The sequence below is a fragment of the Macaca thibetana genome, chromosome 2, assembly GCF_024542745.1.
Source record: "Macaca thibetana thibetana isolate TM-01 chromosome 2, ASM2454274v1, whole genome shotgun sequence".
Taxonomy (NCBI): domain Eukaryota; kingdom Metazoa; phylum Chordata; class Mammalia; order Primates; family Cercopithecidae; genus Macaca; species Macaca thibetana.
In genome coordinates this window covers 172,624,589-172,645,735 of record NC_065579.1, presented here as the reverse complement: position 1 = coordinate 172,645,735, position 21,147 = coordinate 172,624,589, and the positions used below count along the sequence as shown (strand labels likewise).

General features: G+C 41.7%; 2 protein-coding genes across 6 annotated transcripts in view; one reads left to right on the top strand and one right to left on the bottom strand.

Annotated features, from left to right (window-relative positions):
* Positions 1 to 21,147, bottom strand: part of RPL24 (ribosomal protein L24) — a 488,826-nt gene that overhangs the window by 27,440 nt on the left and 440,239 nt on the right. The gene's annotated exons all lie outside the window — the stretch shown is intronic.
* Positions 8,708 to 21,147, top strand: part of CEP97 (centrosomal protein 97) — a 37,282-nt gene continuing 24,842 nt past the window's right edge. For 2 of the 3 annotated variants that reach the window (XM_050778933.1, XM_050778931.1), the window contains exons 1-6: positions 8,708 to 9,490; positions 11,340 to 11,482; positions 12,445 to 12,603; positions 13,880 to 13,981; positions 16,836 to 16,949; positions 17,497 to 17,663. In XM_050778933.1, the coding sequence (XP_050634890.1) occupies positions 9,448 to 9,490; positions 11,340 to 11,482; positions 12,445 to 12,603; positions 13,880 to 13,981; positions 16,836 to 16,949; positions 17,497 to 17,663 (728 nt within the window). In that variant the 5' untranslated portion in view covers positions 8,708 to 9,447. Of the gene's footprint in view, positions 9,491 to 9,710; positions 9,953 to 11,339; positions 11,483 to 12,444; positions 12,604 to 13,879; positions 13,982 to 16,835; positions 16,950 to 17,496; positions 17,664 to 21,147 lie in introns of those variants that run through there. The other variant, XM_050778934.1, reaches the window with a different exon arrangement.

Here is a 21,147-nt window from a genome sequence, read left to right as displayed (position 1 = left end):
TCTCGGCTCACAGCAACCTCAACTTCCTGGGCTCAAGCAATCCTCCCACCTGCCTCCTGAGTGGCTGGGGCTACAGGCACACACCACTATGCCCAGCTAGTTTTTGTACTTTTACTACAGATGGAGTTTTGCCATGTTGCTCAGCCTTGCATTCTTATTTTTAATTAAGTCTTTGAAATCCGGTGTGTATTTTACACTTATAGCACATCTCATTTAGGACTAGCCACATTTCCAATGCTCAGCAGGCAAATGTGGATATTAGCTACTGTATTAGACAATGCATCTCTAAGGGGTGAGATTATAAAAACTTTTACTTTGTATTTTATGTATTATTTTGTTTTCCTGAATGTTGAAAAAAAACCATATATTGCTTATACAATCAGAAACCACAATAAAATAAAAAGTCAATTGCTCTGAAGTCAGAAAGAATGATGCTTTTGAGTAGGTGTTATACAATAGTAAAAACCAAACAGTAGGAAAGGTTATATACTGACAGTTTTATGTGTGTTCTCCGTGCACTTGTCTAGAAGAGGGGCCACAACTTTTGTAGATTATGGTCTTTCAGAAGTGGTCAGTATACCAAAAAGAAATTTAAAACCAAAGTCAAAGAATTTCAACAACAAAATTCCACAGTATTTAGACAGAGGGTTAATTACTTTGCTATGTTATAATGAGGTTCTATCCAGGCTTCTTGCATGACAAACAGGAAGCTCTTTGAGGGAGAGAAAAACAATACAGGTTGGGGGACCAGTGAATAACTGCTTTCACTACTCCTCTAGAGGTAAACTACCAACCTGTCATCCCTGAAACCAATGAGATTTCAGGAGGATGGACAGAACAGTTTTTTAGTTTTGATACAAGATCTCACTCCATCACCAAGGCTGAACTGCAATGGCATGATCACAGCTCATTGCAGCCTCAAACTCTGGCCTGAGCAATCCTTCCACCACAGCCTCCCCAGTAGCTGGGCCCACAGGCTCGTGCCACCATACTCGGCTAATTCATTTTAAGTTTTGCAGAGACAGGATCTCTCTATATTGCCCTGGCTGGTCTTGGATTCCTGGGCTTAAGCGATCCCCTGCCTCGGCCTCCCAAAGTGCTGGAATTATAGGCATGGGCCACTGCATCCGGCCTAGTCAGAACATGCTTAAAGCAGGAATCTTAAATAGAATGCAATGTCAGCTGGGCATGGTGGCTCAGGCCTGTAATGCTAGCACCTTGGGAGGCTGAGGCGGGCAGATGACTTGAGGCTAGGAATTCGAGACTAGCCTGGCCAACATGGTGAAGCCCCATCTGTAGTGAAAATACAAAAAAATAGCTGGGAGTGGTGGCTCGCACCTGTAGTCCCAGCTACTTTGGAGGCTGAAAGGAGGATTACTTGAGCCTGAGAAGCGGAGGTTGCAGTGAGCGGAGATTGTGCCACTGCACTCCAGCCTGGACTGTTGGGAGACTGTCTCAAAAAAAAAAAAAACAAAACAGAGTGCAATGTCAGGGCCAGAAAAATGAAGAATTACCCAACTCAAGATGAGATTCTAAAATATTCATTTTATTTTCCCCCCTGTATATCAGCTAAATATAAGAAAAAAAGAGTTGGATGTATAAATTAATTTCAAGAATATTTTTCAGGTTATTTAGGTAAACTAAATAAATAATAAAGTAAACAAACCAGAAGTTGTGTTTTGTTTAAAAGAATAGTAAAGGAATCCTTGACGTTTCTATTTAATCTCTTTTGAAGTTTTTCTGAAAGGCAGTAGAACTTTTATAAAAATGATTCATTATATTCTCAATTGAAAATTTAGGGGCTGGGCACAGTGGCTCATGCCTGTAATCCCAGCACTTTGGGAGGCTGAGGTGGGCGGATAACTTGAGGTCGGGAGTTAGAGACCCGCCTGGCCAACATGGTAAAACCCTGTCTCTACTAAAAATACAAAAATTAGCTGGGCATGGTGTCGCACAGCCTGGAATCTCAGCTACTCGGGAGGCTGAGGCAAGAGAATCGCTTGACTCTGTGGGGTGGGGACGGAGGTTGCAGTGAGCTGAGATTGCTCCATTGTACTCTAGCCTGGGCAACAAGAGTGAAACTCCATCACAAAAAAAAAAAAAAAAAAAAAAGAAAAAAAAATTAAAAGAATGCAAAATATCTCATTTTTAATATTGTTTATATTTTGAAATGCTAATATGAATAAATAAAATATATTTTGTCTTTTTAAAATATGGCTATTAGAAAACTTAAAATTTCATATGAGGTATACCTGTTTCTATTGGACAGTGCCACCTTAGCAACAATTTAAAAATCGGTACCTTTTCCCGGGCATGGTGGCTCACGCCTGTAATCCCAGCACTTTGGGAGGCCGAGGCGGAAGGATCATGTGAGGTTGGGAGTTTGAGACCAGCTTGACCAACGTGGTGAAACCCCGTCTCTACTGAAAATACAAAATTAGTCAGGTGTATTGTGGTATGCCTGTAATCCCAGCTACTTGGGAGGTGGAGGCAGGAGAATTGTTTGGACCTGGGAGGCAGAGGTTGCAGTGAGCAAAGATCGAGCCATTGCACACCAGCCTGGGCAACAATACTGAAACTCTGTCTCAACAACAACAACAACAACAACAACAACAACAAATCAGTACCTTTTAATGAGTATTTTCCACATGTTAGGCACTATTTGGATTTCTAACAGGATTTAATTGATTGGATTATCACAATAGTGATATAATTGGGGAATGATTAATATTACCATTTTTCACAGGGCAGACCACAGAGTTTAAATCACAAGTCAAGATTACGCGGCTGGTAACTGACAATAATGGGATTCTTCCATGGTCTAGCTTTGGAGCCAAGTGCTCCTTCAGTATGCTAAATAGGCTCTGTGTCTGGGTCTCCATCGTTCAGACTTCGTTAAATTTTTTCACACTTTCCTGATATATAATTTTTTTTAAAAAAACTAGAATCATAGTATACTCACTGTATTGCAATTTGCTGGAAAAAAAAAAAGACAAAAAACTTACACCTTGGTTATCTTTCCATTAACCAGGTGTGCTAGTTGGTACCCAGCAAAACATCACCATTCCCATTCTGACTCAAACATAACTGTTCACAAGCATTTCTTACATTGTGGTTTCTTTCCATTGTCATGGATTTTGGGCTCTAGTTTCTCTGGGGCCTTTTGTTAGCCATAGACACTGCAGTGATAATTTTTTGTCTGCTGCCATTATGAAAAACTGATTTTTAAAAATTATTATTATTTTTAGAGATAAGGTCTTACTACTTCTAGTACCATTCAGTTTTTCCTAATCATTTGCAGGACAAGAATGAAGATGAGATTTAATCTATAATCGGAGAAGCAGAAGTTGTAGCTTCATGCTATGTGATTCAGGCCACATAGCCACATTCCTCTCAAGGCGGAAAATATTTTAAATTTCCAACAGCTTTAAGTTTAAATTATTTAATTTCACACTGTGTTGCACAGGTCATGGTGCAGGGGCCTTTCACAGGCATGATCGTGCGGCTCTACACCTCAGACTCCTGGGCTCAGGCGTTCTTGCTTCAGCCTCCAGAGGAGCTGGGACTATGGTTGTATGCCGTTGTACCTGGCTTGCAAAACTGATTTTTCTTTTCTTTTCTTTTAAAATGTAGTATTTTGAATAGGCAAAATATTCATATGATTTAAAAATACGTAAATATATTCAGTGAAAAATTTCTCCCCAGCTCTGTTCCTCATCAATCCCTCTGTCCCATTTCCATTTCACCCTTCCCTCAGGCAACTACAGTTAATAGTTTCTTGTGGCTCCTTCCAGAATTCTTTCTAAACACAAATATGAATATATATATGTCTATAAACATATTCATTAAGGCTATAATTACGAAAGTAAAATGTGCATCTGTCCAGGTGTGGTAGCTCACACCTGTAATCCTAGCACTTTGAGAGGCTGAGGCAGGAGGATTTTTTTTTTTTTTTTTTTTTTGAGACGGAGTCTCGCTCTGTCGCCCAGGCTGGAGTGCAGTGGCCGGATCTCAGCTCACTGCAAGCTCCGCCTCCCGGGTTTACGCCATTCTCCTGCCTCAGCCTCCCGAGTAGCTGGGACTACAGGCGCTCGCCACCTCGCCTGGCTAGTTTTTTTTTTTTTGTATTTTTTAGTAGACACGGGGTTTCACTGTGTTAGCCAGGATGGTCTCGATCTCCTGACCTCGTGATCCGCCCGTCTCGGCCTCCCAAAGTGCTGGGATTACAGGCTTGAGCCACCGCGCCCGGCCTCGGCAGGAGGATTTCTTGACCCCAGGAGTTCAAGACTGGCCTGGGCAATATAGTGAGACCCCATGTGTATTAAAAAGTTAAGAAATTTAAAAAAAAATGCAGCAATAATATTTTTACATCAGTCATTGGAAAGTTTATTTATTTCTTTTTTTGGTTTGTTTGTTTGTTTTTGAGATGGAGTCTTGTTCTGTTACCCAGGCTGGAGTGCAGTGGCAAGATTTCAGCTCACTGCAACCTTCCTCTCAGGTTCAAGCGATTCTCCTGCTTCAGTCTCCAGAGTAGCTGGGATTACAGGTGCCTACCACTATGCCCGGCTGATTTTTGTATTTTTAGTAGAGACAGGATTTCACCATGTTGGCCAGGCTAGTCTCAAACTTCTGACCTCAGGTGATCCATCCACCTAGGACTTCCAAAGTGTTGGGATTACAAGTGTGAGCTACTGCGCTTCACTGAAAAGTTTAACATGTAGTTGAACATGAATTCAAAATTCTGGCTGGGCGTGGGGTGGCTCATGCCTGTGATCCCAGCTACTCAAGAGGCTGAGGCTGAGGAATTGCTTGAACCCAGGAGCCGGAGGTTGCAGTGAGCTGAGATTGCGCCACTGCACTCCAATCTGGGCGACAGAGTGAGACCCTGTCTCAACAAAACAAAACAAAACAAAACAAAAACAAACATTACCCGGGCATTATGGTGGGCACCTGTAGTCTCAGCTACTTGGTAGGCTGAGGCAGAAGAATCTCTTGAACCCGAGAGGCAGAGGTTGCAGTGAGCTGATATTGTGCCACTGCACTCCAGCCTGTGCTACGGAGCAAGACTCTGTCTCAGAAAACAAACAAAACCAAAATTCTGTCTGTCCTTCTTTTTAGGTTGCTGTAAATTAACGAAATAAATATAAATGCAAATAAAAATATAAGACACCAGTTGAATTTGAATTTTGGATAAACACTTTTCTATGTATAGCTATGTCCTAAATATTGCATGTATTACATAAGATGTATACTGCAACAAAACATGAATACTTGGGACATACTTACATTAAAACATTATTCACTGTTATCTGAAATTCAAGTTTAACTGGGTGTCCTATATTGTTTCCAACAACTGTAACATAACCTCTTGGCGTCTACTTGTAAGGATTTTGTGAAAATTAGAGTCGATATATGTAAACTAGTTATCACAAAGCCTACCACATAGCAGGAGATAAATAATAATAATAATAACTAATAATGAAGAAGGTTAATCTCATTTGGGGCACCTGGATAACCTGTGAATATTGGCAATCTCTCTTTCCATTCCATAGGTCATAGATAAGGAAGCAGGACCAGAAGAGTCTACATATGAATATTAATCAAGGAAGGAGATATTTATAATTTTATGCACCTAAACCTTTGCATGAAGATTTTTTATTGTTAAACCAGGCATGGTGGCCGCCTATAATCCCAGCAATTTGGGAGGCTAAGGCAGGAAGATTGCAACATGATGAGACCTCTGTCTACAAAAAAAAAAAAAAAAAAAAAAAAAAAAATTAGCCAGGTGTGGTGGTGTACACCTGTAGTCTCAGCTACTCAGAAGGCTGAAGTGGGAGGATTGTTTGAGCCCAGGAGGTTGAGGCTGCAGTGAGCCAGGACTGTGCCACTGCACTCGAGTCTGGGCAACAAAGCAAGACCCTGTGTCCAAAAAAATAAAAAAATTTAAAAAAAAAGATTTTTTATTGTTAAAAAAATTCTCATAGTTTCCAAATCTTTACAGTGTCAAAATTCTTTACATTAGTAACTTCTTCATTTTAAAACTTGAATGAAAACTTCAAAGTTATATTTACTTCTTTCAAATATGATTTCAATCCTAATTAGAAAACCACCTTCATTTTCTCAAGGTAAATTGTACCATCCACAAATGTTCCAGTTTCTTGTCTACCTAGTCTCTTAACTTCCTGTTCTCTAAACTTGTTTATAATACTCTCCTGAAACTGCCGTTGAAGGTTACCAGCCTCTATTACGACAATCTCCTTACTGCCTTCTTCCTTTCAATTCATCCTTGTTATATGAGCAGTTTAACCTTTCTACAACACAAGTATCATTATATCAATCCCTCACTCAAAAACACCAAATGAAAACCAGTGGGATGAACGGTGGGAGGTAAGGTGAAGCCAGATTATGGTGGCCCTTGCAAGTTGAACTTCAAGTGAGAAGTTTTTGAGAGGGGAGTAACATGTTAAAAGGCATTGTTTTACTTAGATCATGCCAGTAACTGTGGGCAGATGAATTAGAGATGGCAAAGATCAGGGTAATCAGCTGTTGTAGGGATCAAGTATACTGTGTCGATAGGAAAGTCTTTCTCATAGGGCCTGGGCCTGCCAGAGAGACGTTACCTTACTGAGAGGTTCATAGTCTTAATTAGTAGAATCCTAAGTTGGTTTGAGCTTATAGGGTTTAACATACATACAAAATGAGGCAGTTTAAAGTGTAGCAATTTGATTTTGGGTGTAAAAGCTATTATTTGAAGCGGAAAAGAATTTCTGTGCAGTAATTTTAAAGGGTTGCTGAGTCACTTGGGCATGGGAGAACTTGCCCAGGAACATCTGGCTACTCACTTTAAAAGCCGTGACTATACTTAGCTGCATAAAAAGAGTCCTTTCGTCCTTTCCTCTGGATTCCAGGGCAGATGAACCAGGCAAACAATGTTTCTGCTATTGCTATGAACTTGCAGGAACCTGTGCTTCTTCAGTACCTTTGAAGCTTCCAGGACCTCCCTACCAAGTAATTACCTTGCTTAATTGGAAAGAACTGTAAACCCTTTCCCCCAGATCCCTATGGCCTATTCCAGGGAATAAGGGTTAGCAGAGGCAGTATTCAGGCTTGCTTTTTCCCTTCCCTTCCTTTTCCTTCCCTTTCCTTGCCTTCCCTTCCTTTCCTTCCTTCCTTCCTCCCTCCCCCTTCTCTTCCCCTTCCCCTTCCCCCCCCCCTTTTTTTTTTTGAGATGGAGTTTTGCTCTTACTGTCCAGGCTGGAGTGCAGTGGCATGATCTCGGCTCACTGCAACCTCCGCCTCCGAGGTTCAAGCGATTCTCCTGCCTCAGCCTCCCAAGTAGCTGGGATTACAGGCATGTGCAACCATGCCCGACTAATTTTGTATTTTTAGTAGAGATGGGGTTTTGCCATGTTGGCCAGGCTGGTTTCGAACCCCTGACCTCAGGTGATCCTCCCGCCTCAGCCTCCCAAAGTGCCGGGATTACAAGCGTGAGTCACCATGCGCAGCCTGAGATTTACATATTTAAGATGTGATAAAATAGTAATCACAGCTTACATGTGAAGAATAGGCTTCTACTTCTACAGAAAGTAGGTCGTTTTTACCTGCCAACCTGTGCCAACTTGCAAGGATACAACAGTGGACAAATCAGTCCTTGCTTTGTTCTTACACATATAGTAAGATTGTGTTTTCTAGGTAAGGAGTTTCTTGGTTAAAAGGAAAACAATCCTAGTCTTAATTACCCCTTCAGAACTAGGAAATTTGTCTTTAGACCAAAACAGCAGGAAACAAGAATTGAAAGGAGTTAAAACAAGTGTAGAGAGCTAGGAGAACCCAGGAAAGAGGGAATGCTCAGAGAATCCAGTGCCTGGAAATCTAGAAGCATGAGTTACTAGATTTTCCCAAGCAAAAATGATCAGACTTTGGAGACGGCTGTTTCAGAAACAGAGGAGTTCAGAATAAAGGTTGCAAGAGGAAATCGGAGAGCTGGTAGTAGAAAGCAGAAGCTTTTTGTATACTCTGTTTAGTTTCTCACTTCCTGTGAGCACAACTTTGTTACCAACTGCAGCCTGTGCTAATCTTTTCACCTTTTACTTTTGAACTGTTCAGAGTCTACCCATCAAAAGATGGGTACATTTTACTTCCTCCATCAAGTCTTCACTGAAGATTCCAGATTCCATTTCTTTCTCCATTCCTTGAAATCTTACCGAGTTCAGTCACAATCACACCATTTAGCACGTAACAGTTGTGTCAAAAGAAAGAAGGCTCGGCACAGTCGCTCACGCCTGTAATCCCAGCATTTTGCGGGTCTGAGGCAGAAGGATTACTTAAGCTCAGGAGTTCAAGGCCAGCCTGGGCAAAAAAAAAAAAAAAAAAAAAAAAAAAAAAAAAAAAAATTCTCTCTATTAAAGAAAAAAAAAAGTGTGAGCCTGCTTCCTTCCAACTAGGCAATGTAATTCTTGAATTTGGAGACTATATAAAAATATATTTATATAAATAATATATATATTATATAATAGATCATTATATATATATATTTGGAGACATAGTTTCACTCTTGTTGCCCAGGCTGGAGTGCAATGGTACGATATCGGTTCACTGCAACCTCTGCCTGCCGGGTTCAAGCGATTCTCCTGCCTCAGCCTCCCGAGCGCCTGGGATTACAGGCATGCACCACCACGCCAGGCTAATTTTTTTGTATTTTTACTATAGACGGGGTTTCTCCATGTTGGCCAGGCTGGTCTCGAACTCCTGACCTCAGGTGATCAGCCTGCCTCGACCTCCCAAAGTGCTGGGATTACAGGCGTGAACCACTGCGCTCGGCCTGGAAATTATATTTTAAAGTTATTTTGAATACTCCCTGGAAAAGTTATTGGTTCATATTTATACCCCTAAGTCAAAATATTTGTCAAATATTCAAGAACAATCACTTAAACATACTGTATAAAAGTTTCTATTTCGGCATACTTTACTTTTACTTAACTAATTTTTCAAATAAAATGTATCCACTTTTATGATCTCAACAAGATCGGTCATTCCTATAGCGGAGTTGAAAACTTTCAACTTATTCACAATTATCAAAAGAATGGAGCAGCCCCCACAGAGACTTCCAGCAATGAGTTGTCAAATTCAGTCTGCATTAAGTAGCTTCCTTACAATCATCCCGACAGTAAAAGTGTCAAATTTCGCAAACACCTGGACAAGGAAGTGAAATGATCATCTAATAACGCAGTTAATTCATCTGTCAAATAAGCGAGTGGGCCAGCGTCCCTGAGCTCACTACCCTCAAGATTCTAACCCCAGCTTCACATCATTAGGCGTAAGCAGCCAATTGGGCCGTCTGGGAGCCGTGCATCCTGGGAGTTATAGTTTCCGACTCTCTCCTTCAGACTACAAGCTCCACAGAGCCGCGGGAGGACGGTTGCCTGGTATTATTAGCAAGCAGCAAGTATGGCGGTGGCGCGCATGGACGCGGCTTTGCCTCCCGGAGAAGGTAAGGCGATCACTACCCGAGTCCTAAGGTTTACTCCATGGAACTGAATTAAACAGTGGAGAGGAGAAAGCCTAGGTTTAGAGGTGCAGTTCTGGACCAGTTCTTTTGATGCGGATCTGTGGTCGTCGCGGAGGCGCGCTACCCTCTGGGAGTTGTAGTTCGCCTGCAGTGCCCAGCTCTCCGGTGTCGCGGTGAGGGCCGAGCGGGGAACTACAACCCCCAGAAGCCTTCGCGCGGCCCGGCGCCTTGGCTCCCGCGCTCCCGATGCTGAGGAGGCGGTGGATTTCGGGCTGTGATGACCTTTCTTGGCCATTTACTTTGAGTCCTGGGTGCCTAAGCGAAATGTTTGGGATCTCCCTCTTTCGCTTCACATATTCCCCTCTCTTCTTGGTTCCTGGAACGTTCAGGAAAACCTTCCCTCAGAGACCGCTGACTAGACTGGCTTTGAACCCCGTCTCGCAGGTGGCCAGTGGCTGTGATGAAATCTAGAGGATGATCCAGAGCCCACAGTTCTGTACTCCTTGTTCTACACACAGGTCCTAGGATTGAGTTTGGTCGCTGCCAGTGTGTGGGTGCTTCTGTGGCCTGAAGATACCTGCCTCTTTGGGGCGCCGGACGCGAGCTCCTTTTGTTTTGGTTACAGCTCCGAGGCTTGGCAGCAGTCAGTCCTAAATCGGGGACAGGGCCCAGGGGTCGAGGCCCGTTTTCATGGCTTAGACCAGGAGTGCATTTTCTGGGAGCCGTAAATTCTTGGGGGAAGAGTTGGTGGATGGTTCGCAGACCTCTCTGTCGACCCCTTGGAATTGTGTACAAAGGCTGTGCACTTTGCTGAGGCAGCACACCCCTTTCATCAGATTTTCAGAGGGGCTCACAACTCCTCACATGTTAAGAGCCATTAGACAATGGGAAAACGTTGAAATCCTCCACGAGAGCAATCTGGCATAATTATTTCCTGCAGTAGTCCTGATCCGGGTGTAAATTTGAAATTGGCCGTTTCTCTGGTCCCGCCCTCTTTGGAGATCGGTTTTTCTTAAACCACACCTCTCAAGCCCACCAAGGCTACTTAACTGTTAATAACAGTTAACCCTTTTACAGAGCACTTTGTATGACCCAGACAATGTTCTCAGTGCCTTTTTTTTTTTTTTTTTTTACAGTATCTCATTTTCTCTGTAGAACTACATTTATAAGGCAGGTATTATCCCCACTTTACAGAGTAGAAAAGTGAGCCCAAAAGAAATCAATAATTTGCCTAATATACCACAATGGTTAACTGGTGGAACCAGGGTTTGAACATCTATGTTATTCTAAAGTGCTTTATTGAGTGCCCTGTGGCAGGAACGGGGCTAAGTACTATTCATATGGTTTCTCTTTTAATTCTCATATCAAGCTAGCAAAATGGGTGTATTATCCTATTTTATGGGAGAATTAGTTGAACTATACTTTGATTTTCAAAATCACAGTTTGGGCACTTTAGGGTATGTTGGTAGTTAGGTTGTAAGCTGATGGATCGCAGTCAAAAGTTTAGTAACATTTAAACAATAGTATCTTTACTTAGGCACAACAAATGGAAGTAATCGTTCATATTTAAATGTATATGAAGATTTCCAAAGTATGGAAACTTGAGGAGAATATCACAAATGTTTTAATTTGATATTTCTGAAGAAAAATGAGTAATTCAATCTGGTCATGTAGAACTCAAGATTGCTTTAATTTTACAATGTTGATATTATGCTCTACTTTTTTTTTTAACTTGAAATGGCATAGATATTTTATAATTCCACCCCTATGCTCAGCTGTTGTACATGTTTTATTTTATTTGTGTTTTCTAACATTTCCGTTTCTTTTCAAGGATCAGTGGTCAATTGGTCAGGGCAGGGACTACAGAAATTAGGTCCAAATTTACCCTGTGAAGCTGATATTCACACTTTGATTCTGGATAAAAATCAGATTATTAAATTGGAAAATCTGGAGAAATGCAAACGATTAATACAGGTAGGTATTGCAATCTGGGAAATGGTGACATAGGATCAATTTATTATTAAACAAAACAATAAAATAACCTGACAAAAAGTAACTGTGCAGGCCTAGAAAGCAGTGATTGTTGCCTTAAATTTTTACATGACAGTTTCTTCTGAAGATGAACGTACATGTACTACATTGAGAGTAAATTAGAAAAGGAAGCATTGTTAAGAAAAGGAAGCATTTTACTTTTGGCAAAATACTGTGTTACTAAGGTAACCTTTTACCTCGTGATGGGGGTAAAGAGTTCATTCATTCTTTCATTCAAGAAATGGCTACTGGCCGGGCGCAGTGGCTCAAGCCTGTAATCCCAGCACTTTGGGAGGCCGAGACGGGCGGATCACGAGGTCAGGAGATAGAGACCATCCTGGCGAACACGGTGAAACCCCGTCTCTACTAAAAAATACAAAAAATTAGCCGGGCGAGGTGGCGGGCGCCTGTAGTCCCAGCTACTCCGGAGGCTGAGGCAGGAGAATGGCGTAAACCCGGGAGGCGGAGCTTGCAGTGAGCTGAGATCTGGCCACTGCACTCCAGCCGGGGCGACAGAGCCAGACTCCATCTCAAAAAAAAAAAAAAAAAAAAAAAAAAAAAAGAAATGGCTACTGAGTCCCTCTTATATGTCTGGCACTGTATTAAGTTTTGACTGAGAGTTTAAGAACACTATTCTCGTGGAACTTACATTCTCAAGTTGTTGCTGTGTTAAATGTCTTAGTAGTTGGAGGAGGTCTGATTGCTCAGCTTTATCTGTATTTTCTATTGCCCAGGAAGAATAACAAAAAACTGATAGTCATACTGTAGAATATTTAGACAATATGTGTGAAATGTACAAAAGGAGTTTGAGAGTGTTTGGCCGTCTAAAACCTTTTAAATCACTTTAATGTGAAATATTTTATATATGTTATTACTAAAAATAACAATATGTTTCCTTTTTACAGTTATCAGTGGCTAATAATCGGCTGGTTCGGATGATGGGTGTGGCCAAGCTGACGTTGCTTCGCGTATTAAATTTGCCTCATAATAGCATTGGCTGTGTGGAAGGGCTAAAGGAACTAGTTCATCTGGAATGGCTGAATTTGGCAGGAAATAATCTTAAGGTGAGTGGTTTCTTTTTTGTTTACAAAACTATTCTGCATAAAAAAAAATTCAAGCAGTGTAGAAATAAGTCAAATTAAAAAGTGAAAGTACCCATTCCTACTCTGCAGCTTTAATCTCTATTAAAATAAACTAAAAATAAATCTCATTTTGAAACATATAATATGGCATAATATTCTTTTAAATGTGAACAAAGAATCTATATTGTACCTAGAAAAAAGTAGATCAAACCAGAGTGTTTAGGAGGGAGACTATATCATGCTGAATTAAGCTTTAAGTAAATGTTTAATGCTATACGGGAGAATATACAGTTTTAAAAGTCAGAAGATCTGAATTCTAGACCTACTTCCACTGCTTAGTAACTGTGTAATTTTGGGTAAATCAATACATATTTCTGTGTCTTATTTTTTGGCATGCTAGCTAAGAGGACTAGATTAAATGATACCAATAGCTGCCTTTTATTAAGCCATTAACGTGTATGAGCTACTGTTCTAAGCATTTATCTGTATTAACTTATTCAATCTCATGACAGCCTATGAAGTAGATATAGACATTATGCATGTTATAAAGGTGAAGAAACTGAAGCACAGAGAAGTTAAGTAACTTGCTCAAGGTCACATAGCTAGGAAGTCGCAGGGCCAGAATGTAAATCCAGGCTGTTTGCTTTTAATCTAAACTTGTAAACTCTGTTCTATACCACCAACTGTCATATATTATTACTATGGTTTCTTTTTTTTTTTTTGAGATGGAGTTTTGCTCTTATTGCCCAGACTGGAGTGCAGTGGCGCGATCTCAGTTCACTGCAACCTCCGCCTCCTGGGGCCTCCTGAGTAGCTGGGATTACAGGCACTCGCCCACCACGCCTGGCTAATTTTTTGTATTTTTTTAGTAGAGACAGAGTTTCACCATGTTGGCCAGGCTGGTCTCAAACTCCTGACCTCAGGCTATCCACCCACCTCGGCCTCCCAAAGTGCTGGGATTACAGGCATGAGCCATAGCGCCTGGCCATTACTTTGGTTTCTTCAAGCTGTAAAGATCTTGGATGATATGAACTACTTGGTAGCCATCTACTCATAGAGAGATAATGAAAGTGTAAGTTTATAACCTGACAATCTACTAAATTCTGTTAGTACTGTCCCTTTTTTCTTGCTAAGTTGTTCTACTCTGCTTCTAGTAATAAGAGGAGGTAAGACACTCTTTCAGCTGCAAAGAACTAGGGAATAATTTTATTTTTTGATTTTGTTTTCATTAAATAATGCGATGCTTTTCTTGTGATAGGCCATGGAACAGATCAATAGCTGCACAGCTCTACAGCATCTCGATTTATCAGACAATAACATATCCCAGATAGGTGATCTATCTAAATTGGTATCCTTGAAAGTAAGTATGTTTTCTATGTTATTTGTGAAGTTTTATAGCAAAATACCAAGAGAACGTAATCTCATTGACCAAAAATTAGCCTGCCGTGTATGAACAGATTGCTTGCTTTATGCTAAGAATCATGGGCTGGGCACGGTGGGTCATGCCTGTAATCCCAGCACTTTGGGAGGCTGAGGTGAGTGGATGGCTTGAGCTCAGAAGTTCAAGACCAGCCTGGGCAAGATGACAAAGCCCCATTTCTACTAAAAATACAAAAAATTAGTGGGGCATAGTGGTGTTAGCCTGTAGTCCCAGCTACTCAGCTGAAGCAGGATTAGATGAGCCCAGGAGGTGGAGGTTGTGGTGACCCGAGATTGGGTCACAGCACTCTAGCCTGGGCAACAGAGTGAGACTCAGTGTCAAAAAAAAAAAAAAAAGAAATTATGTTAGAATACCAGAAATTAAGTATGAAACTTTTTGTTGTTAGTTCTGTAACTGATTTATTTTATGTTAAACTGGTCATTGTAGTTAAGGTTAATTTTATTTACCATTCTCTGAACATGATGGAATTCCCTCTATGCCCAACCAACCAATGCTAGTAGCTTTAGTTACTATATATACATAATGTTTGGTGAGGTTGAGATTAGTCATTCCTGAATTTGAGTCTGTCTGTATTTTTTTTGAAACAAACAGTCTTGCTCTGTCACCCAGGCTGGAGTGTAGTAGTAGAATCTCACTCGACCTCCCAGGCTCAAGTGATCCTTTTACCTCAGCCTTCCCAGTAGCTAGGACCATAGGCATGTGTATATCACCACACCCAGCTAATTTTTTGAGTGTTTGTAGAGATGAGATTTTTTTTTTTTTTTTTTTTTTTTCGATGGAGTTCTGCTCTGTCACCCGAGCTGGAGTGCAGTGGTATAATCTTGGCTCGCTGCAGCCTCTGCCTCCTGTGTTCAAGTGATGCTTCTGCCTCAGCTTCCCAAGTAGCTGGGATTATAGGCGCCCACCACCACACCTGGCTAATTTTTTGTATTTTTAGTAGAGGCAGGGTTCACCACATTGACCAGGCTGATCTTGAACTCCTGACCTCACATGATCCTCCTGCCTTGGCCTCCCAAAGTGTTTTGATTAGAAGCCTGAGCCACTGCATCTGGCCAGAGATGAGATCTTACTATGTTGTCTAGACTGGTCTCAAACTTGTGGAATCAAGCAGCCCTTCTGCCTCAGACTCTCAAAGTGTTAGGATTACAGGCGTGAGCCACTGAGCTGACCAAGTCTGTTTTTTTTTGTTTTTTTTTTTTTTTTGAGACAGAGTCTTGCTCTGTCACCCAGACTGGAGTGCAGTGGTACAATCTTGGCTCACTGCAATCTCTGCCTCTCAGGTTCAAGCGATTCTCCTGCCTCAGCTTCCCGAGTAGCTGGGGCTACAGGTGCATATCACCACGCCCAGCTAATTTTTGTATTTTTAGTAGAGATGGCATTTCACCATGTTGGCTAGGGTGGTCTTGAATTCCTGACCTTGTTATCTGCCTGCCTTGGCCTCCTAAAATGTTGGGGATTACAGACTTGAGCCACGGCGCTCGGTCCTAAGTCTGTTTTTTTTTTTTTTTTATTGCATTCAGGATTGCTGTTTTTAAAGTAATAGGTGTTAGTTAATTGTCAAAATTAATTTCACTTAAAAGAAAAAACATGTAGCATATAGCACTTTTTATGGAGGGGAATGTATCATGCAGTCAAATAAGTAACAGTTGAAATCACAGTCTTGAAAAACATATGTAGGACGTTTTAAATATAGTTGCCTCACTGTATATTATTAGCATCAGATAGCATCAGATATATTCATTAAGCCCTAGAAGCAGTATCTTAGTTCAGTTTTTCCCAGACTTTAGCAGAAATCATTTTTAGCAATAATTATTCTAAACAATTTGATGTAGCCAGATACTGTTCTGATAGATGCTAAGAGAATTCAAATGAACCAAAGATGATTGAATTTTTTTTTTTTTTTTTTTCTGGAATAGAAGCCTGTTTATCTGATCAGAATCCTGAGTGTTCAGTTTTGGGTTTATTCTTGGTTGTTGCTGACTTAATATGAGTCAGCTTTATCTGCAAGTAACACATTCTATCTTCCCTTGGTTTTTAGTTACCTAGAGAATACAGTTGCAATTATGGTTGTAGGTTATCACTCTCTTTTTTGGAAAATTTGCTTTATATGTGGTTTTAATGACTTTTTTTTTTTTTTTTTTTAATTTGAGACACCAGAGTCTTGCTGTCACCCAGGCTCAAGTGCAGTGGTGCAGTCATGGCTTATTGTAGCCTCGACCTCTTGGGCTCAAGCGATCCTCCTACCTCAGCACCCCCAGTAGCTGGAACTACAGGTGCACCCCATCATGCCTGGCTAATTTTTTGATTTTTAGTAGAGACCAGGTCTCACTATGTTGCCAGGCCAGTCTGAAACTCCTGGGCTCAAGCAATCCTCCCTCCTTGGCCTCACAAAATGCTGGGATTACAATGCAAGTGGGTGGCATGAGCCACCACTTGTGGCCTCTATTTTGATATTTTAAAAGAAAATGAACAAGTGTGTTAGAAATTGCTCAGTGTCTCATAACTTAAATCTCACAGCATGCCTAGTTGCTATGCGAAGCATATGTTTTTGGACAAGTCTTTAAAATATCGTTAGGATGTTGATATGAAAGCAGAGTTGGACCGGAAGATCATCAAGGACCCTTGTAGCATTAACAGTCTTTGATTTGTGTGTGATGAGAAATAAAATAAAGTAGATTCCTTTATTCTTATATGTACCACTTTGGTGTTGTCACAATAGGCCAATTTATTTGTAATCTTTTCGTTTGTAATTCATACTGTTTTTACTTTCAAGACCCTGCTTTTACATGGAAACATCATCACCTCTCTTAGAATGGCACCTGCTTACCTACCCAGAAGTCTTGCTATACTTTCTTTGGCAGAAAATGAAATCCGAGACTTAAATGAGGTAAAATTTGAGGGTATTTTGTGAGATTCAGGAAGTTGGAAAGCCTAGGAAAGACACAGGAAAGAGTTGTGAGCTTACTTTTAGACTGTGAGCATCTTGGAAGAAACTGCCATTCAGATGAAACGCTTGACTCTAGATGATCGTTATTTTTCTTTCCACTTTTCCTTAGTGTCAGTGGGTTATTAAGGTCTAATTTCCTTTGTAAAGCTGTAACTATCATTCCACTGGGAGGCAACTGATGGTAGAGGGACATCTACGTTATAAGGGTTTATAAGACACCCTGTCCGCATTTCCTGGCTGCTGTGATGTTTTTAAAATAGGGTTATTTCTGCTAGGAAACAGTGCTGATGCTCGCCAAGGGATTTTGTGCAGCAGGGACAGATGGCTGTGCTGTTGAAACTTTGGAAGTCAATGGACACTTGTCACTTTTCAGAACAAGAGGGAAATTATCACATTCTCAAATGCTGCCAAAGATGTGTAATCAGTGGAAACCTTGTGCTTGACACTGAATAGTCCTTTTGTTCAACAAAAATATCTTTTGTTCCAGATCTCTTTTTTGGCATCCTTAACTGAATTGGAACAGTTGTCGATTATGAACAATCCTTGTGTGATGGCAACACCATCCATCCCAGGATTTGACTATCGGCCGTACATCGTCAGCTGGTGCTTAAACCTCAGAGTCCTAGATGGATATGTGATTTCTCAGAAGGAAAGGTGAACATGCCCTCTTTAACATCACAAATGTTACTGAAAAGACCATTTCTAGTTTACTACAGATTAATAGAGTATTTCTTAAAATGTGCATTTAGAAATCAAGAGTATTAGTGCAGTCATATAGCAGACTATGTGCTGGTCATTTAGGATTTTTTGTCATTTCCAAAAAAGGATAAGAAATAAATATTGGCCTGGTGCAGTGGCTAATGCCAGTAATCCTTGTGCTTTGGAAAGCCGAGGCAGGAGGATCGCTTGAGCCCAGGAGTTTGAGACCAGCCTGGGCAACACAGGGAGAATGCATCTCTAAAAAAAAAAAATTAGCTGGGCATGGTGGTACACACCTATAGTCCTAGCTGCTTAGGAAGCTGAGGTGGGAGGGTTGCTTGAGCCCAGGAATTTAATGTTAACAGTGAGCTATGGTTGTATCATTGCACTCTACCTTGGGTGACAGAGTGAGACTCTGTCTCTGAAAAAAAAAAAAAAAGAAATCTCGGCCCCAGAGGTTGGAGCTAGTAGTCTTAGTGCCCTACATACAACAATTTGATTTCTAAAAATTCTTTTGTTAATCAGTTGTTTGGAGCTTGGAACACTTTTGCTTAAAACCATCATGTTATAGATCCTGTGTAGGATCTCAGATCAGTCTCGCAAAAGCTTGTAATATATTAATCTTTCACATATATAGGGGCTGTATTTTTTTTTTTTTCATTTTATTTTCTATTTATCTTCCAGCCCCAAATGTTATGTAAGGGCAGTATTAGTAACATCGTAGAATTCTCCAAATACCCATTATAATGATAACTCTGGGAAAATGCAGAGTTTTAATTTGGAACTAGTAGCAGACATGGTGATTGGTCCACCTCTCCTTTTTTCTTTTATTGAGCTGGAGTTTCACTCTTGTTGCCCAGGCTGGAGTGCAATGGCGCGATCTCCGCTCATTGCAACTTCCACCTCCCAGGTTCAAGCGATTCTCCTGCCTCAGCCTCTTAGGAAGCTGGAATTACAGGCATGTGTCACCACGCCCAGCTACTTTTGTATTTTCAGTAGAGACAGGGTTTCTCCATGTTGTTTAAGCTGGTCTCGAACTCCTGACCTCAGGTGATCCACCCACCTCAGCCTCCTGAAGTGTTGGGATTACAGGTGTGAGCCACCGCACCTGGCCAGGTCCTCCCCTTCTTATACCTGTGAGGCAGCAGAAGCAAGATTTCCCCTATCTGTAGATCATTAATAGTTTCTGTGGCTTGGAGCTGGGATCCCTGCAGAATGGAGTCTTCTGGATCCTGGTACATGATCAGTGGAATGAGAGCTTTAGGGGAGGTAAGGAACTAGGATATGGGAAGGAGGGAGTGGAATTGGGATGGTGAGAGTTGAGATGACTTTATTGTCTCTACTATGCTTCATTTCACTTTTTCCTCTCAGTACATACACACATGCATTATGGACTCAACACATACATTCTCCGTCACCTTTTTTTGTTCTTCTCTACTACAGACAGTAGTTATTTCAGGAGTTTCCTGATGGGAGGATGGGTGGTAGATTACAGAGTGTGTCTCCCTTCTCTGTCTCTCTGCTGTTTTGCATAGTTTCTGAGTAAAGCAGGGGGCCATGAGGAATAGCAGCCAAGAGCTAGATAGTGGTGGTGCTGGTGTAGGGTGAGGGACATATGTCAGGTCTAGTTTGCCTACCAGAAAGGGTGGCTTTTTTTTTTTCCTGCTATTAATGTTGCTCTGAGAATAAACCTTATTTTGTTTCAAACTGTGACTAGTTCTAGATCTGGAATATGGGTTTACTTGGATAATCCTCTCTACAGTTGTTGACTTTTTCTATTGGAGTAGTACTGGCAACATTTTCATGTCTGAGAGGCAGCATGGTGATGTGGGCAGAGATAAAGGGTTTGGTGTAAAGAGAGACCCACAAAGAGGTGAGACCTGGTTATGAGAGACAGGGGAAAGCTTCACCTTTTTCTCTGCTATCTATTAACTGTGTGGCCTTGTCAAGTTCCTTAGGGCTTTTCTGAGCCTAAGTTTCGTCATCTGTAAAATGTGAATAGTAGTACTACCTAGCTTTCATGGATGTTAGGATTAAGGATGATGTATAGAACATAGGACTGGTCATATAGTAGGTGCTTAATAAATGGTATTATTTTATAAGGATAGAGACTAAAGGTTGAAGAGTTTGTTGAAACTAAAGAGAGTGTTAAAGGAGGTAGAAAATATTTGTTGATTGGATAAATAATGATAAAAAAGTCTGTGTTTCTATACCGTGGAAATGGTTTTATTCCAAGTGACTTTAAAGTGAATTTGAATTGGCCGGGCACGGTGGCTCAAGCCTGTAATCCCAGCACTTTGGGAGGCCAAGACGGGCAGATCACGAGGTCAGGAGATCGAGACCATCCTGGCTAACACGGTGAAACCCCGTCTCTACTAAAAAATACAAAAAACACTAGCCGGGCGAGGTGGCGGTCACCTGTAGTCCCAGCTACTCCGGAGGCTGAGGCAGGAGAATGGCGTAAACCCGGGAGGCAGAGCTTGCAGTGAGCTGAGATCCGGCCACTGCACTGCAACCTGGGCGACAGAGCAAGACTCTGTCTCAAAAAAAAAAAAAAAAGTGAATTTGATTATTTTTTGAGCTTTCTCCATAATGCTTTGCAAACATTTAATTTCAGAGACTTCAGGAGATAGGGAAGAATGGGCTCCCACCTGGGGTAGCCTCTCTCTCTGGGGTCGTCCAGCACTAAAGAAGTGTTGGCGGGTGGCTGGCAAGATGGCTGAATAGCAACAGCTCTGGTCTGCAGCTCCCAGCAAGATCAGCGCAGAAGGCGGGTGATTTATACATTTCCAACTGAGGTACCAGCTCATCTCATTGGGACTGGCTAGACAGTGGTGCAGCCCACAGAGGGTGAGCAGAAGCAGGGTGTGGCGTTGCATCACCTGGGAAGCACAAGGGGTCAGGGAACTCCTGCCCCTAGCCAGGGGAATCTGTGAGGGACTGTGCTGGGAGGAACAGTGTACTCTGGCCCAGATGCTAGGCTTTTCCCATGGTCTTTGCAGCCCCGCACACCAGGTGCCTGTGCCGCTGGGGCCCTGGGTTTCAAGCACAAAAGTGGGCGGCTGTTGGGCAGAGACCAAGCTAGCCCTACGAGTTTTTTTTTCATACCCCACTGGTGCCTGGAACACCAGTGAGAAAGAACCATTCACTCCTCTGGAAAGGGGGCTGAAGCTAGGGAACCAAGTGGTCTAGTGCAGCGGATCCCACCCCCACAGAGCCCAGCAAGCTAAGATACACAGGGATGAAATTCTTGCTGCCAGTATAGCAGTCTGAAGTCGGCCTGGGATGCTTGAGCTTGCCGGGGGAGGGGCATGTGTCTTTACTGAGGCTTGAATAGGTGGTTTTCCCCTCACAGTGTAAACAAAACCTCCTGCAAATTCAAACTGGGCAGAGCCCACCGCAGCTCAGCAAAGCTGCTGTAGCTGGACTGCCTCTTTAG